Raw genomic sequence first — 18,655 nt, forward strand, 5'->3', positions numbered from 1 at the left:
CCTGCCACTGCAGAGCTGACATTCTTGGTGGCAAATATAGAGGACAAACAAGCACTTAAACAGAGAAATAAGATGATCTCAGAGAGTGCGAAGCCGTAAGAAGGCAATGCAGTAAGTTAATGAGACAGCGAGGAACTGGGCTTGAGTAGGGTCTCCTCAGGTGGATGGTTGGAATAGCATCTTGGAGGAGGTAACCTCTATAAGCCTAGACTTGTATGATGAGTAGCCCGTGATGAGTAAAGCTGAGAGAGCATTTCAGGCAGAAGGCACAGCAAATGCAAAGGCCCTGTGTGAGGATGAGCTCGAAAAACAGAGAAGGTCAGAGTAGCTGCAGCCCAGGGAGCCAGGGCTGTGGGTTGAGATAGGAGAGGTGGCAGTGGCCCAATGGCATAAGGCGTGGGGAGGAAGTAGATGTGGCCCCTGGGGTCAGACAAACCTGGCTTCGAATCCCAGCTTTAAGATTTACCAGCAGCGTGACCTTGAGCAGATTACTTAAGCTCTGAGCCTCAGCTTCCTCATCTTTGAAATGGCGATGATGATAATAGGACCAACCTCAGGTGGTTAATGTGAGGAATAAATGAGAGGCGCCATTGAAAGGGCTTAGCAGAGCATCTGGCATCCAGTTAGTGGTCAATAAGTTCCAACTTCTTCTCTCACGGACTTCTTATCACAGGCTTCCAAGGTCATGGCTCACAGGCCCTAGGCCCAGTTTCAGCTGCCACCACTGAGAAAGCCACCAGGTGGCGGTCTTTCAAGCTTTTCTAGTTTCACCAGTTTCTCATCATGACTTTTGTCCTTGTTTTCACCCAAAAGGAAAGTGCAAAGATCCAATCCTCCAAAGACTGAGTGGGTACACGGTTATCGGAAATATATAGAGAATATTTTCTGATTTCAGCAACAAAATGTAATGAAAAGAACACCAGGCTAAGAGTCAGGCTGAGGCAGACCTGGATTCTAGTCTCTACTTTACCTACAGACCAATCAAGCTTGGCAATGCATTGATCCTTCTGGGCCTCAATTTCTCCATCTAGGGGCTTCCCTGGTAGCACAGTGGTTAAGAATCAACCTGTCAATGCAGGGGACACGGGTTCGAGCCCTGGGCCGGGAAGATCCTACATGCCACGGAGCAACTAAGCCCGTGCAACACAACTACTGAGCCTGCGCTCCAGAGCCCGTGAGCCACGACTACTGAAGCCCACATGCCTAGAGCCCGTGCTCCGCAACAAGAAGCCACGACGATGAGAAGCCCGCACACCGCAACGGAGAGTAGCCCCCGCTCGCCGCAACTAGAGAAAGCCCGCGCGCAGCAACGAAGACCCAACGTAGCCAAAAATAAATAAATAAAATAAGTATATACCAAAAAAAAAAAAAAAATCCCCATCTACTTATATCACAGTATCACCGTGAGGCCCAAAGGAGGTACTGGGTGTAGAATGGCTTGAGGCTGTACAAAGTGTGCTTGAGTGGCAGTCCCAGGCGGCCACTTACTGGCTGTTTACTTAACCTCAGCTTTTTCATCTACAAAATGGGCATAATAATAGAATCGCAGGTTTGTTGGGATGATCAAAGCAGTCAAAGCACACAAACAGCACCCAGCATGTGTCACCGCAGCCTCAGTGTGAGCTGGTATCCTTTGTAAAGCACCGTTTAGGCAGATCAGCTTGTGAACACGGGCCGTGGTGGCTTTGGTTGCGGTGACTGCTGGGGACTGCAGAGAGAGAAGAACATTTGACAGAGGATGAGCTCTCAGAGGACCACGAAGAAGCAGAGAGAGGGGAGAACTCCACATGGGGATGGGGAGGGAAGGCGTCCAGTCACCCAATCAGGGAAACATCTCCTGCCCCATAGTTCCCAAGCAGACCTTGCAGGATGCAGGACGGGCATGTCTCCCCGGACCATTCCTGTTCCCTGTCTCTTTCGGCACCAGTTGGGCAGCAGTTCCCTGTGTATTGTAAGCTCCTTGAAGGCAGAGAAGGTCTTATTCATCGTTGTTCCTCCCCTGGCCTAACTCAGAGCCCACACCTAACAAGCTCTGGATAAATGCTTGCTGGTGACCCATCCATCCTGGGCCATGTGGGGAACCAATCACATCCCAGACAGCCCTGGGCTATGCACTGAGCCTGAACTCCTCCAGCCCACCCTGGAAATTGGGTGCTCTGGCTATGAGATGGGGACATTGGTGACTCTGTGCTAATGTCCTCATCTGTAAATGTATGCAGAACATGTCAGAATCCCCAGCAGAAGGAGAAAAGACACAGGCACCAGCTGGATTTCCTGGGCTCCCCATGTGCCCTGCACCTGCCCCTCCTGCCTGGAAGGCTCTTAGGAGGGGGCACATGGCAGTGAGTGCTGTGCAATTGCTTAATGGCAGGGCATAGGTGTTAGGAGGAATCAGAGAATCACAGGGAAGGTGGGGGCACGTGGGACAGGCATGGCTGCCCCAAAGGAGCACCCACCTTGCCAGCTCTGCTTTGCCGCAGGAGAACTGTTGTTGGATGAGGAGGAGGGATCATTCCATCTTTCTGGTCTGTTTCCTCAAGTCCACTACAAAGAAAATATAAATACCCACTTCTTTGTCATAAAGGGCATAATGCCGGGCCCACGGAAAGGGCTTAAATGCTTGTGGAATATCTTGATGAGACAGTGCCTGAGACACTGTAAATACTAAAGCAGCCCCGGTCAAACTTTTCTACCAAAGAATTCTAAAAGCAGAAGAAAGGGTTATCACACACCCCACCCCAGGGCTTTGGGGGTCTCACCCAGCAGGAAGCCTGAAAGGTCTTTTGTCTAAAATATGCATGCAGTTTTGCATTGGAGTCCATTATGTATCCAAATGTATCGAAATGTAAAGTGTATTTTCAAAGTCTTACCAGAGAAATTACCTACCTCTCTTCCTCTCTCCCACACCCGTAGCACATCTTCTAGCAAAAAGGATAGTCCAGGAAGATGAGGCACTTTTATCTGGGGTAATTTGTGGTTCTGGAACACTCCCCAAACACCCCTGTTTCAGTAGCACGGTAAAAGAGCACAGGTTTAATTATCTTTATTTAATATTTTGGTGGGTGATCCTGTGCACCCTGCTTTACTTATTGATAGATAAGAACACATGGTCTTTGTTTGTTTGGGTCCAATGGCCCCCTCAGGGTCCACAGGGAGCCCCTTCCCTGCAGGCTGACCCACTCACCTGGCCCCAGCCAGCAGGCAGTAATTGGACAGATCAGAAAACAAACAGCCTGCGGGCTCTCCCTCAGAACTCTACCCCCGTCGTCACCATGGTTCCTGCTGCCTGACCTTCTGACCCCACCTCTGCAGGGCCTGCCCTCCCCTCCCTGGCCCAGCCCCTGGGCCTGCCTCTGAGCTCTTGCCTGCCTCCTGAGAGATGTCCTAAACCCTCCTCCCCGCTGCCTGGGGCCTCTCACTGGAAAGCAAATTGTGTTCCAGCTCTTAAAGACCTCCAGGGGAACAGTTTCTACAACCTCTGCAGGAATCTCGTTCTAACACAACTCTCACCGAGAAGAAGCCTTCTTTTCATGAAATCGTAATTCCTTCCTCCTGCAATGAGCCTGGAGTTGCTTTTATTCTCTACTGGTCTGAGCTACACTTAAACAACCCTAATTCCTCCTGATTTTCTCCTTGCTAGCCAGAGTGTGGAATGTCGGCTTTGCTCTGGTCATCCCTCATCCTCCGCGTGCACAGCCCTGGGTCAGACCCGGGCTCCCAGCTCCGAGGTGTGAGCAGAGCAGCACAGGAGCAGAGGGTGCCCTCCTACCACCAAGGCAGGGCTGGGTCAAGGGTGGCCCTGCGCTGCTTTGGGGGCCTGGAGGAGGGGAATCAGCTGACTCTGGTTGAGAACCTCTTGTGGGCCAGAACCTAGAGACGTTTATGAGAAATATAAAGCTGGGTCTTTATTCTCAAGAATAGCACCATTGAAGAAGCAATCACTTACTCAACTCTGTGGACAGTGGGCCATGCCCAAGAGACTTAAATTCACATCCCGGCTCTGCCTTTCATTAGCTGTGCCACGTTGGGCAACCACTTCACCTCTCTGAGCCTTTGCTTATGTGCCTACTTCAGAGGTAAGTGTTAGTGAGGATGCTTTAATTCTGTAAAGTACTACACAAATGAAAGGTTTACTATAGCTTGGGTGAGGAGAATACGAAGGCGGGGAGACCTACAGATCTGCTATTGTAGGAATACAGTTGCGAGGTGCTAAAGGCCTGGGAGTGAAGAGAGAGAGATGAAAGTGAGTGGCATTTCAAAGGAAGGACAGGCAGGTGGAGGTGACAGGTTGGGCTCAGAGATTGGAGGAAAGAGAAGAGAAGAATGACAGTAGTCATTGTTATGGAACACTCACTACATACCAGGCGCTCTGCTAAGTGCTTTGCATGCATTATCTCATGTGTTCCTTATAAAAGCCCTATAATGAGTTTTATTATCCTTATTTTACCCTTGCATCTGGCAGGTCATAACAGTAGTTCTGGACTCTGCAGCTGAACCTGTGAGAAATCCATTCTATCTCTAATGAAATTTGGTGTCAAGATGAGGGTGGAGTTTTAGGACAAATTGGGGAAGAACCAAGAGGTGCAGAGATAGGTGGTGGGGAGGGGAGCTCTCAACAAACCCTGGTTAATGAAATCAGGGTGAAGTAATCAGAAATAATGTCCCTTGCAAATTCCAAACATGGATTCTCTTTCCCAGATGCCATCAATTCTTGTCCACCTGTTCTTATTGGTCTTCCACTTCTGTCCTACCTACTTCCTGGGATAGCCCATCTCCTCAACTCTAACACACACACTCTCTCTCTCTCACCTTCTCTCTCTCTTCCCCATACACACACACACACACACACACACACACACACACACACACCCTGGCTCAACTACCCTTTCCATCGTCTTTTATGTCAATGCTGACTCTTTGTTGATGACAAGGTCTTCATGCTCAGTTTAGACATTCAAAACTGACTAGAAACATCCCCCCCGCCACCCTTCGCTTCCTCTCCTAACCTCCCTTCCCTTTCTCTCTCCTCTTATTTCTTTCCCTCCTTTTATTTCCTCCTCCTTGCTCACCTTTCTCTCATGTTCACTTTCCACCCATCCCTCTCTTCTCTTAGAATGAAACTGGCCAGGGCACCGCTAGCCCAGGAGCTCCCTGGCGTTTGCTGCCATCACTTCCCAACTGCTAAAGGCTTTTCTCTTCTTCTTTAAGCGATGACCATGAGCTCATGTCTATCAGAGATCCTGCTGGGTTGGCAGCTGGATATGACAGACCAGGATGGGCTGGAAGGTGGATCAAGACCTACCCACCAAGGCAGGGCCAGGACCTAGGGAGGTCCTGGCAGCTGGTGGGGGGAAGACGTGAGCCCAGGCTGGGGGCATGTCAAAGGAAGCTGGCATGAGACAGTTGGCAGAGCCTTGAGAAGGCAGTTGATGTCAGAAATGTGAGGCAGCAGGTGGTAAAGACTCAACCACAGGGAGGTAAGTAGAGTATCTGGACCCTGGAATCCTAGTCCCTGAGCATCTGGGTCATAGGACAGGGTACCAGGTTGGGAGAATGAAGGAGACACCCATTATTCTATCTGGGGGTACCAGACAGAGTTCTGTCATAAGAAAAAAGGTAAGAGCAGATACTAGGACCTGGGAACAAAGGCAAAGCAGGACGAAGGTCAGCGATATGGCTAGCCTTAAGATTCAAGATGAAGCTTCCCTGCTGTTGACCTTGGGTTCCAGGAAGCCCCTGACCGTGAAGGTTATGACTGGCTGAGCATCTCAAGCCAGCATAGAGAGCTATGCAGTCACAGGTCCACCATGGCCTTCCCTTTTACTGTCCTCCTCTCTGCATTATGCTCTCAGCCAACCACTCAGACTGCAAAGCCACTCCACTACAGTGTAGCAAAACCTCAAAGCACCCAGGCTGCCTAGGTACAGATTAACATGATGATCAGTCATCTATCTTCATCATCGCCCCCAGGCTCCCCCCAGCCCTAAGGGGCTCTGACTTTTCTCACCAGACTTCTCTAGGATTTCATAATGTCCTCCTTTGTCTAGTCTCCCTTTCCCAGGTCTGCCCTCTGCACCTGGAGAAGCTTGCCTGTAGCCTGTGTTCCCATTTTAAGCTGTTCTGAACTAACTCTCTGGCCATCTGGAAGTCCACCATGGTTTGTGGCTTCTCTTCAAGAGCTTCCGTCATCTTCACCCCTACTTGCCTCCCCTCAAAAGTGCATTCTGTACTTCTGCCACTTATGTGCCACTGTTAACACAAGTCCATCTGAAAACTCACCAGCCGCTGATAAATATGTACTCCTTAGAAAAAAGGAACTACAACCCAGTACAGCTTGGTTTGAGAAGGGGTTATTTCCTCACACTCTCTTAAACCCCTCACTTCTTTCCCAGTTTATGGTTTCTCTTTTGCTACTAGTGCGGCTTTTCCACACCCTCACAAAACATTCATTTCTTTTGGGACAACCGAGCCTAAAATATCATTCCATAATCCCCTACCTGCAATTCCAAATTTCCAAATCTCTGAAAATCAAGGCATGGATTTTGGGGGTTTTTTTTTGGTTTTTTACAAGTTTGATGCCAAAACTCATCTGGTGACAAAACCAGACAAACTGATGTGAAGCCATTTTATCCTCATACCCACTTAGTGTGAACATTCACACTAAATGTTTTATGTTTTACTGCAGAAATAATGTGGCTGATTAAGAGATGCTGCCCATGATCTCACAGGGCATGTTCAGTGCGTTTGGTACCGTTCTGAATTCTAAAGCACCTCTGGCTTCAAGGGCTTCAGGTAAGATTTGTTGGAACAGAAGCATCTCTCAGAGCTGAGATTCCCTAGCCTTTCCTCTCTATCTGGAGAGTGAGAAGACAGCCAGGTGGATCAGTGAGGGTCACAAGGAAACCAAGGGTAGCAAATCTTCTGATTTGGAGAAAGGAGGGTTGAGTTTGTGTGACTCTGAGTAGGTTGTGTAACCCTCTGATCCTGAACCAGAGGAGAGAGCTGGTTCCCAGCAGCCTCTGCTCCAATGGGCTTTCGAGATGACTGAAATGACACACCCAAATGTCTTGAGCTTTTAGAAAATGAAGTGCTATGAAACTTTTCTAGTATTTTTTTTTGAAACATAAATATGTTTAATTGGAATAAATTAATCAGCAAACCCTGTGTTTATTCTGTGCCCAATTTCACACTGGGTTCTATGAGGCAGTCAAGTGCAAGGTACAAACTCTGGACTTAAAGAGGCTTCTATTCTGAGAGGAAGGCCAAGTTTTTCTGCGTAAGAAACAATTAGAGAGAACGCAGGACAGTATGTATAATAGAGTGCTAAGATGTTGCAGACCTGCAGGAGGGCTGAAAAGGCAAAGCTCCAATGCAGGCCAGAGCAGTTCTGGAAGGTGGTGTGAGAAGTGAGACTTAGTTTGGGTGCCAAAAGATGAGACAACATTTTAGGCAAGTGTCCCAGGTAAGAATGGACAAGGTTTGTGGGGGGACAGTACGGAGAGAGTCAGCGTGTTGGGAGGAGACTGAACAAGCTGGATGGGGGTAAGGAGCGTGTTGAAAACATATGTGTGTTAGTCTGCTCGGGCTGCCATAAAAAAATACCACAGATCAGGTGGCTTAAACAACTGAATTTTATTTTCTCACAGTAGGAGACTGGAAGTCCCAGATTGAGGTGCTGCAGGTTTTGTTTCTTTGGAGGCCTCTCTCCTTAGCTTGCAAATGGCCACCTTTGTCTGTGTCCTAAAATGACCTTTCTTCTGTGTGTGCCCAGAGAGAGAGGGAGATCTCCAGTGTCTCTTTCTTTTTTTATAAGGTCACCAATCCTAAGGATTAGGGTCCCACACTTTTGACCTCATTTAACCGTAACTATCTCTTTAGAGGCCCTATCTCCAAACATAGTCACATTGGAAGTTAAGTCTTCAACATATGCATTTGGAGGGGACACAATTCAGTCCATAAATGTGCATGTGCCCCGAGAAAGCAAGATATGTCTGGGAAATTTGTGAGGGCAAGATGTCTACAATGATACAGGCAGGGCACAGACATGAACTGAGTGAATGGACATGGAGGACATTAGAGGAATTAGAAATTACAGGACCAGAAAGGCCTGGCCCACCGACTGAACCCTTACAAGTTCAAGTGCAGAAACCAAATTACATTCCCTAAAGAACTTCCTGGAGAGACTGTCTCCGTCATTTCCTGCATTTCTCTGTCCTTCCCCAGCACCTCTGGTCTGATGCACCCTTACTTGGCTAGCTGCCGGAAAGTGTGAGATCATTATAGAGCTGTTCTGTGCAGAAAGCCTATTCACATCTGGATGGCTAATGCTGATAATTACTGCGCTGGTTACTAAATCTGTCGGGCTTAGGTGAGGTGAGGCTCCACAGCTGGGGCTCCTGCTCACAGCTTCACCGGCAAAGAGAGAGGTGAGAACAAAAACCAAGAAAGGTGTGCTCAGAAGCTTGGGATTGAGTGAAACTGGTTAATTACCAGTCACTTGCTGTCTCCCAGAGTTGGAGTTTCTGGCTAAGGAATGCTCATAGATCAGACAGAACATGACAACCTGCAACTTATTTCTACACTAAGAGGGTGGCGGGGACCGAGATGCAGAGACAAGTGTGGAGATGGTCTCTCAGGTGCCGGGGCCATCACCACATGACTCAGATGCCCTCAGAATATGGTGGTGGTATGAGGCAGCAGGTTGCAGAGCTCACCGGACTCCTTGTGGAGAGAGCTGGGGATCAGGTGTACCCGTGAGGCAAAGTCTATTTGCTCTTTGCTGAAGGTTCTGAATCTGGCTTTGAGGATCCAAGAACTCCCTAAAATTGCATGTCAACACGTGTGTACGTGATTGAGCAGTTTTCTGAGACACAGACTCATACCATTAATCAGATTCTTGAAAGGCTCAAAAGAGTTCTGTGATTCCCCAAAAGGAGGATGATTATAAACCACTGTCATAGACCCCTAGAGAAACAGGAGCTTGACATTGGGCAGAGCCCCAAGAGAGACTCAGGGTCCCTAATGACCCTGAAACTATACTCACGGTGTGTGTGTATGCCTGTAAATGTGTTTGTGTATATTTTTCTAGAGAAAGGATTCAATGGTTTTCATCAGATTGAAAACCCTCAATAGGTTTCATCACCCTCAAAAGGTTAAGAACCTGAGCTAGATCCAGGACCCCCAAAGCGAGAAAGATTGCTTGTCCTTAGCTATGTCTTTCCAGAGGACGATCACAGCCACCTGAAATCAGGGCCCAGAGTAGGCTCTGGTAGTTCTGCTCAAAATCTGGGGATAACCGGGTCTGGAGTCAGGGGCTGGCTGCCGGGGCCTTCCACAAAAGAGCACATTTGGAGTCAAGTGCCCAGACGGCAGGGTGGTGGTCATAAAGGCATCAATAGATGAGAAGACAGTCCTAGCTCCCTCCCTCTCTGATGACTTATTCCCAGATCTTTCTTTTCCCAAGCCCAGTACCCTAGCTCTCAGAAACCCAAAGTCCTTATTCAGTTCAAGGTTCATTCAGTAAATCCTTACTGAGCGCCTACTAGGTGCCAGGCCCTATTGTAGGCGCAAAATAAGGGACCTGACTTGAGAGTGTTATCGACCTAGGCCGGTTTCCTGCCCCGCACACGGGTACTTTGGGCACTGCTGACCAAGGGCTTTCTTCCCAAGCTTAGCCCCCCGCTGCACCCTGTCCTGAGAGGCTGAGACCGTCCCCCCCACCGCAGGGGGCTGGGGTTCGAGGAGGAGGGAAGCAGTACCTGCGAGCAAAGCGGTGAGGGAGGCTAGATGGACGCACCGGACCAGAGTGGGTGCGCCGGGCTCAGCCTCGGCCCTGTCTGAGCAGGGGCTAGGAGGGGTGGGGGGGGGTGGGGGCACCGCCCGCAGGCCCGGCGGGCGGGCGGGCGGGGGACCGGGCGGGAGGGAGAGACGCTGCCCGCGACCGCCTCCGCCGCCGCGCCTCATCTCCGAGCTGTGCTCGCCCGCTCCCCGCCCTCTGGGGCCGTAGCGAAGCTCCTCTCTCCATACTGAGCAGTCCCCGTGAGGCACTCGGACACGTCCCCTGACCGGATAAAGATCGGCTCAGCTCCGCAGCGTGAAATCTCGCCATCAGCGCGGCTCGCGCGGCCGCTCCGGCCCGGCCCGGCGACGCCAGATCGCTATCTGGGGAAACGGGAAGGCACGCCGCTGTCCCCGCCGCCACTCTCGGCCCTGCTCGCAGGGGTGGCCGCGGGGCCCTGGGGATCGCCGCCCTCCCTTCCCCCTCTCTTCCTTCCGGCGCTTCCTCCCGGGGGACCCCTGCTTCCCGCCATCCCCGGGCCCCCAGCGCCCAGCCAGACGCCCTCGCCCCCCTCGCCAGGTCCCGCTGCCTCCTGAAGGTTACGCGACGCAGCGGTGGGGCGCAGGGGGCACCCGCCCTCGCCACCGCCCACCCCAGCGCCCGACGCGTCGCGCCCGGCCGGCCGGCCTGCCGGCGGCTGCCGCCGCAATCCCGGCTCTAAATCAGCGAGGGGAGGCGCCCCCTCCCCCCACCCGGCTCCTCGGGCTCCCCGGGCCGCGATTGGCCACGCGGGCGCCCCCACCCCCGGGCCCTCAGCTCCAGCTGCGGCGCCATTGGCTGCGGGTCTCTGCCAGCCTTTACATAAGCCCGGGCGCGCTCGAGTGGAGTTGTATAAAGCGAGCGAGCGAGCGGCGTCGGGGCGGGAGGCTCCAGGCCAGCCCGGGACCGGGGCTGGGAGCTGGAAGAAAGCGGCGGCGGCGGCGGCGGCGGCGGCGGCAGAGGCGGCAGCGAGCTCCCGCTCTCCGACGCCCGCAGGCGGTGGGGCTGAGAGAGCCCGAGGATGGCTCCGAGCGCAGACGCCGGCGTGAGTACCCGCTCCGGTGCCCCCCACCCACTCAGGCAAAGAAAGTTTCTCCCGCCCTTTGCGGCACCCCCATCCGCCCGCCAGGGTGGCGGGGGTGCCGCCCGGGAATCGGGGAAGACGGAGACCGCTAAGGCGGCGGCGGCTTGGCTTCCAACTTGCCAAGAGACGCAGGACTCGACTGGCGCGCAGAGCCTCCCGCGGGCTGGGAGAGAGGCGGGTGCGGGGCCGGAGGTGGAGGAGAGGTGGGAGCGGAGGTGTGGGGGCGATAGCCCTCATCGCTGCAGAGAAGGTGTCGGGGGCGTCCTGGAGGTCAGCTGTTTGGGGAGAGGGCACCGGGGCTGGGAGGGGGCGGAGCAGGTGAGGAGGGATGTGCCTGGGGTACTGGGGAGTCACCCAGCGAACCAGGCTCAGCTCCGGGCCGGGGAAGCTACTGGCCTCGGCCGGGTGCCTAGGCTTCCAAGATGGGGAGGAGCCCTGGGGGTGCTAGCGCTTCTTCCCCGGGGAAGCCGAGCTCCCGGGCACAGCGCTGGGTGGCAGAGAGCTCGGCGTAGCTGCCGGCTGCCTTTGCTGGACCGAGGTGTGGTCCGCTTGCTTTCAGCCTATCTGAGGCAAGCCAGCTTCAGGCATTCCAGGGGGACCAGGGGTCCTCCTCAGCCCAGTGGGGGCACATGGAGGCTTTGATGGGGCAGCAGGCCGAGCTTGGGGGCATGCCCAGCAATGCAGCGCGCTTCTTTGCAGTACAGTAGTTGGGAGTCCTGGTTAGTCCTGTTTCTGCAGAAACCAACTCAAGAATCCAGAGTCACCCCAGCCTGGATAGGAGCCTCCCAGAGTGGCCGGGAAAGTGTTCCTGGGGTTGGGGAGGGGGGTCACTTTCCTTCCTCGGGGAATGACTAATGAATATTGCCGCTGGTGGTGGTAGGGTGTGCACCTAGTGTGGCTTCTGTGTGTCCCAGGAGGTGTTTCAGCTGTCCAGGCAAGACATATTCTTGAGTCACACTTGAGGTGTCTTCTGGGATGGGTGCAGGACTTCCCAAGTGAAGCCAGGTGGAAAAGAAGGGAAGAAGGTTCCAGGGATAGGGGACAACTTTGTAGTGCTGCTTGAATCAGGGGAGAACTCTTGTGGGAAGAGAAACGCTGTTGGTGGGAGATTTTTTGACCCTGATGACTTGGGGCTGCAGCTACCCAAGACTGAATTAGAGCGAATTCAGAGTCACCCTGTACCTCATTCTCAGCCATGAGGAAGGGGAGATGGAGAATGGAAAGTGGGAATATGGCGGCTCTTACAATATGGCCCTTGAGGAAGCGTTTTCTCTCTGTCTGACTTCATTAAGAACATGTTTCTGGCAGCAGGTCCTAAAGTCCATTTAAGAGACAATGAAGGGAGTTTAAGGTCTTGATGCTGGCACAGTGGACCACAGTTAGAATATCCTGGTTTACAGTTGGTACTAATGGTCTCTGGAGAAAGTCAAAAGTGGGCTGCTCAGTTGGGGCTGTATCCTGTACCTCATCCCTGAACATCGATGAGTGTTTTGAACTCCTAGGGCAGCTGCGTCAGCCTGGAGATCTTTTAGTGGGGCTCTCAATTCATACCCCCAGACCCAGCTCCATCCTCTACCTGCAGTCAACATTTTTCTGCTGCATTTCCCAAGACCTTCTCTCCACTGGGGATTTGTACAGCGAAATACCTGCTTGTTGCTTTCTTCTCTCCTCTCCATCTGGGCTGCACCTGGTGTTCTGAACCCTGATGTTTATTACTCTGCACCTTGATGTTTGGTTAAGAAGTCCTATAGCAGCACCGTAGTGCCCTCTGAATGTGTGGACCATTGGTCTGTGTAATTCTGGGGAGTGAAACATACTCTTATAGAGAGCGGACTACAGACCAGGAAGGTAGTCCTATTAAACAGCTGTGACAGTCCTGTTCTCAACCTTACTTGCTGCCTGCTGAGGCAATGGAAGCTGCCCAGCAGGCTCTTTGGTGCCCAGTAGGGGGCGCCAAAGGCACCCAGCTCAGGACCACTGACTTTTCACTTCTTGCCCTTCATTGGTCATAGTAACTTAATGCTTTACGCAGGTTCAGGCTATAGCCTTTAACCGTCACCTTCATGATTGGAACCCTTCTACCACGTACTTCCTGGACTTCAGGTGGTCTGTGGTCTCAGGTGCAATGAGACAGATACATGTACAGCATTCCAAGGAAATAGAGCTGGTACCTAGCCCCACCTGCTCTCTGAGATCATCCTTTGTGCTGGGTGCTGGTGTGTTCTTTGAACTTGTTTAGGACTCATAGAGCCCAAGAATATTAGAGCTAGAAGAAAGGAACCTTGAAGAGCACCTGCTCCAACGCCGTCCGACATGCACACTTAATTTACAGATGAGAAAACTGAAACCCAGTTAAGGCAAGTATCTTGCCCAAGGTCACATGGCTATTTGGTGGAAGAGATAGGACTGGGTCCTAGGATTTCCAGTCCTCTACTTAGAGCTCTTTCCGCTCCCATGACCTGCTTCCTCTTTACTATGGAGATGGATGTGTGTTCTCTGCACAGTAGGTGTTCATAATTGCTGACTGATCAGACATCGGTAAATTAATAAATCTAGTAAACTGGGAGAAATTTCCTTTGAATCTGTTATTCAGACTGAGGAGGTGAGGAGCAGATAAAGCTCTCATAATGTACATATACAGGTAACAGAAATTCCTAATTATTCTTTCCCCCTCCTCCGTTATCTTGTCTTGTTATTGCAAGTGGTCCTGTAGGCAAAAGCAGTGCGACTCCTTGCTTCTGTCCACGCACGTAGGAATCAGAAATGCCCAGCCCCTCGCGGTGGTCTTGGAACCCAAGCCTGGAGCTCTTCCTTCCTTCTGCTCAGGCATGCTAGAGTGAGGTCTCTCTGACCTGTAGTCACACCACTGCCTATGGGGCCTCCAGTACTCAGATCCTGGGTGAAGTGGAGAGTTTCCAATCAGTATTTGCCCATTTCCCCATCCTTGCTGCTCCCAGCTCAAGGTCAGAGTTCTAGGATGTTCTATTTTTGCAAAATCCTCATATTAGGGCTTCTTGGGTGACCTGGAAGATACTACCATTTCCATTGCCCTTTTTCTGTTCTGTGAGGCTGGCTGTTGACATCTGAGCCAGGCCCTGGGAAGGAGGTTTGCTGAGTGGCCTGTGGGCTGCCCCCTCTGTGTTCTCTCCCCACCCTGCTCCTTTGCACTCTGCATAGAGCCCCCCCAGAGCCTCTGCAGACTTGCCAGAAACCTTCAGGAGGGACCAGTGCTGCGGAGCCAAAATTCCAAGAGGCGGATCCTCTTCTGTCCCTGAGGCTCACCCGAGGGATGCTTGTTGCCAGGGAAGGTGCTTGAGTTTCCTCATCTCCTTCAGGCTCACAGACAAGTTGGGTCTTTTTCTTCAGGTAGAGGAGGGAAGTGGTAGGATAATGTGGACCACCAGAGAGCCACAGCCCCCTCCTTGAAAGCAGGGTTTCTGAGAGGCTGTGCTTGGGATCTGCGCCTGCTTCCAGCTCTAGCTGAAGAGTTGTGCCAGCATTCCCAAGGCATGGTTTGGCTCTGGATAAGGCCAGAGGAATATACTTACATAAAATACAGCTATAGCACAGTACCTCTGTATTTTTGTTTGAATGAGGGAGTGGCATTAGACACTGAGAAAACAAGAAGTCGCCTCTTTCATGAACCCCTCTAGATGGTTGACCCTTAACCTTACTCTCGCTGGGAAGGCAGCTCAGTAGTGGAAATGATGCAGGCTTAGAATCTGGCTCCTCACTTCCTGCTCAGGCACCTTGGACAAACCGCTTAACCTCTGCATGCCTCAGTTTCCTCCTCTGCAAAATGATGAGGCTGGCAACCTGTGATGAGTGTAGGATAGGGAAAATCAAGGAAGATAGTCTTTAACATGCCTCTGCCCTTGGTGAGATGTAAAGAGGTATTCAGCTGGGAGAGCATATTATTGCGGGACCCCTGGGAACCACACTGGGTCTTCCTTTTCCCGGCGAATGAGACCGAGTGTCCAGGTTCGCACATCAGCCTCTGCTCACAGCAACATCTGGGCTGCGGACAAGGCCTCCTTGGCAGGACTCCCTCCTTGCCCTCTTCCCTCCCCCACGTTGGGGTTTTCATTCTGGGGTTCTGCCATGCTTGGGGAAAAGAAATTTTACAGGTCCCAGGATAATTCTGAGTGTGATAGAAGGCCTTGAGCTATTGATTCCTAAGGAAGGATCTTTGTACTGGGAGAAGGCTTCCTCAGAGCCCAGTGATTTAAGAGTACTGACAAATCCATGCTCACCGAGCCTCCTGCAGGCTGCAGATACAGGCTTCCAGGCCATCCAGGGTTCTGCGAGGGATTTCTGGGGAGCCTGGCTGGTTGCTTAGGGGACATAAACCTGTGAACTCTCCTTAAGAGAAAGTATGAAATCAATTGGTTCATTATCACACCAAACACGCTGGACCACGGAGGGCATTTAAGAAATGAGAGGTAGCAAAGAACTAGGAGGTTGTGTTTGAAAAGTGTGTGGAAAGGTGTGAAGGGGTTGGGGAAGAGGCAGGGGCAGGAAGACCTTTCTCCACTGAACCACATGATCTTGACCTTATTGAAGTCCTTGGGCAGTGAACGGAGGGATTACTTTGCCCATTTGACAATGTGTGTAGACATTTTTGATTGCGACAACTGGGGCAGGGAGTGCTTTTGGCATCTAGTGGGTAGAGGCCAGGGATGACATTAACCATCCTACAATGCACAGGACAACCCCCAACCAAGAACTGTCTGGCCCAAGAAGTCACTAGTGCCAAGGTGGAGAAACCCTGGACCAGAGCATCGCATCTTGGAATCATAGCATGTTAGAGGTGGGAGGGATTTTAGAAGTATTTTCACCCAATGCTCCCACTTCATAGCTGAGAACCCTGAGATCCAGAGAGGTGAAGAGACCAGCCAGGGTCACACAGCAAACAAGTGGCAAAACTGGTCTGGACCTCAGATCTGCTGTCTCCTTAGAATGACCTACCCAGACTCTCTGCAAAGTTGTTGTGAAGATTCAATGTGAGCTGTGAAAACACTTAGAAAATTATAAAGAGACTATTATTAATATTGCTATGATTAGGAATTTGGGAGTTTGGAAAGTTCTATTTCTGGCTGTGCCACTGACTCATGGTACAAGTTTGGGCACATCATTCCCCTACCCCCAGGCCTCTCTATGAGTGCGTGTGGGGTCGGGGGTGGTCTTAGTGAATGATAATTATATCATAATCATTGTCTTTAGAGAAAAGTCCAAAGATTTGCCCTTCAAAAACCCTAGACACTTAAAAAAAAGAAAGGATAAAAATTTTCCTTGAAAGAAATCATGTTGACTTCGTAAGAAGCAAAGCGTTTGCTTCTTGGAAAAATTCCAGTACCCGGGCCCTGTGAGTTGGTTCCAGCCCAGGAAATCTGATCAACATCCGGCTGAGAAACTGATAGCTCCCCAACTGACAAGCGGCTGGATTTGTCCCCACTCCCTCCACGACTTCTCCACCCTTTCCTGCTCAGCCCTCTTGGCCCAGGGAAGTTCTGCAAGGAACTTGAAGGAGAGGTGGGCAGGCGTGTCATTAATTAGTAAAACCTTGTTTACTTAACAGACATATTCTTAAAGATCTCTTCCAAGGGACATTTTGACATAATACTTTAATTAGCCACAAAGGAATCGTGTGTGCCGGGAGTGTAAAATGACCCTTCCTGTGGTTTCCAGTTTCTTATCTTTGTTTGCACCCAACAAGTACAGTGACAAGGTCACGGGAATCACTGTGGAGCTAAGGGGTCCTGTTGACTGAGGAAGGGACCGTGGGGACTTCTTCCCTCCCTAACAGCCGCTCCACCTACCTTGAGAGTCACCCCCTCCTCCGGATTTCCTTTGTCCCTGCCCTCCTTTGGGACCAGCAGCATGCCGGGGAGCCCCTGTTCCCCACCTGGACAGGCAGAGGAGCCTTGCAGGGGTCATGGGAGCAGCCTCGCTGGTGTTTCCTCACAGAAGGCCCCGCCCTGCCCTTGCCCTCAGGATTGGAGGTGGAAAGGTCCTAGAGGCTGTCCTTAGAGGACCAAGGCTCCACCCCTCCCTGCCCAAATTGGGAGGGCAAGCTCGCTCATAAATCTCACCCGGTTCCTGTCGTGAAGGTGGTGAGCATCTTGCGTGTCCAGGGCAGCCCAGCCTCTGGAGGTCAGTCCCTGTGATCAGAGTTGGTGAGCACACGGGCCCTTTCTGTCGCCTTGCCTCAGTGATGTCATGTTCCCTTTCGCCCTAGTCTCTAAGAACAGACTCTTTCTTGGAATCGCAATCATGCACCAGTCATCCAAGAAGCTATGTATATCCAAAGAGCCTTTTGCAGGTGGGGAAAGAAGAGCTCCCAAGAAGGAGAAATGCTGCCTTGCAAGCAGCGGGGGTGGAGACATGTGTCTTTTGTTCTCAGCTGTAAACCCGGTGCCTTGCACAGTGCTTGGCATATGGAGGGGCTCCACAGGTGCTCGGTGGGTGAACAAATGAATGTGTGAATGTAGGCGGCCAGTCTGGGACAGATGTGGCCCTTGGTATTAAAGTGGATCTCCAGACAGGCCTGGGTCCATAAGGCCAGCTTTCCTTCTGGCTCCTTCTTCCCAGAGCTGGCGCTTGGCCCTAGGGCTCTGTAAACCTCCAAAGGTCCCACTGATCAAGCAGGGTCTGAGGAGCCCACACAGGGTCCACTCGTGAGGTGGTACCAGCTCTACGCCTGGAGCAGGGCTGAGTTTCTCCTCCTCTTCACTTCTTCCGGATACTCACTCCCCCCCATCCTCCACCAGGCTGCTACGAGGAAGCTTGGCGCAGGTCTATCTTGGTAGCTGTAAGCTGATAGAAGAGATGATCATTTGGATTTCCACCAAAGACAGACTGGGGAGTGAATCATTGCTTCACGGAAAGATTCCCAGGAGGATGCTTTTAAATAGCAAGGTCCACTAATGCATTTTAAATGATTTAGGACAAAAACCTGACCCATAGACACTTAGGCTCGGAAAAGAACTTTGGAGGTCATCCATTACCACACCGTCAACTACCCCCAGCTCCAGGACGTCCAAGTCCCCTCTGTGATACTCTCACTCACTTTTTGGAAACCAGCCAGTCTAGCCGTCCTGCACACTGCTGCCCCAAATCTAATTGGATCTCTACCCGACTTCAAACCTCCCGCACCGGGTAACTCTAGGCTCCTTCCCAGATGTGCCAGGCAGGCTCTACAGGCCCCAACTGCTGCCTCCATGCAAGACTGTCTCCGCCTTCTCCTGCACCCTCCACTGCACACCCCAGACACTACATTCCAAAGGCATTGCCACCTGCACGGAGCTGAGTCAAATCCACCTGGAATGTAGCTCCCATTGGAATCCAGATTCCCTGTCTCCAGGGGGCCTTTCCTGCCTGCCCTTCCCACCCCCTGCACACCTCGATACTTAATCCCTCCCTCCTACGGGCTACGTCTGCACTTTGTACCTGTTGCTACTCTGAATGCCTACCCCTGTATCATGTCTCCCCGCTAGTGGGCTGTCAGCTCCTTGAGGTCAGAAGCCATGCCTGAGACATCATTTCTAACCTGGCCCTTAGCGTCTGCAAAGTGCTTGAAAAATGGTTGTGTATATGACTATAAACTGAGGGGTTTTGCATTTGAAAGCAGTGTTTAAAATGTCAAAGAACTCCACCAGGGTCCCTAGACAAATTAGTAACAGAAAGCCAGCCCATGCTCAATGTCTGACGGTCCAGTGAGTTCCATTCGACATTTGGCAGCTACTCTGGACAGG

General features: G+C 51.7%; 1 protein-coding gene across 2 annotated transcripts in view; it reads left to right on the forward strand.

Moving 5' to 3' along the window:
• Positions 1-10,667: 10,667 nt before the first annotated feature.
• CRTAC1 (cartilage acidic protein 1) overlaps positions 10,668-18,655 on the forward strand; it is a 133,894-nt gene continuing 125,906 nt past the window's right edge. For both annotated transcript variants that reach the window (XM_036827887.1, XM_036827886.1), the window contains exon 1: positions 10,668-10,862. In XM_036827887.1, coding sequence (XP_036683782.1) covers positions 10,839-10,862 — 24 coding nt within the window. In that variant the 5' untranslated portion in view covers positions 10,668-10,838. The remainder of the gene's footprint in view (positions 10,863-18,655) is intronic.

This window comes from Balaenoptera musculus, chromosome 16, assembly GCF_009873245.2.
Source record: "Balaenoptera musculus isolate JJ_BM4_2016_0621 chromosome 16, mBalMus1.pri.v3, whole genome shotgun sequence".
Taxonomy (NCBI): Eukaryota; Metazoa; Chordata; class Mammalia; order Artiodactyla; family Balaenopteridae; genus Balaenoptera; species Balaenoptera musculus.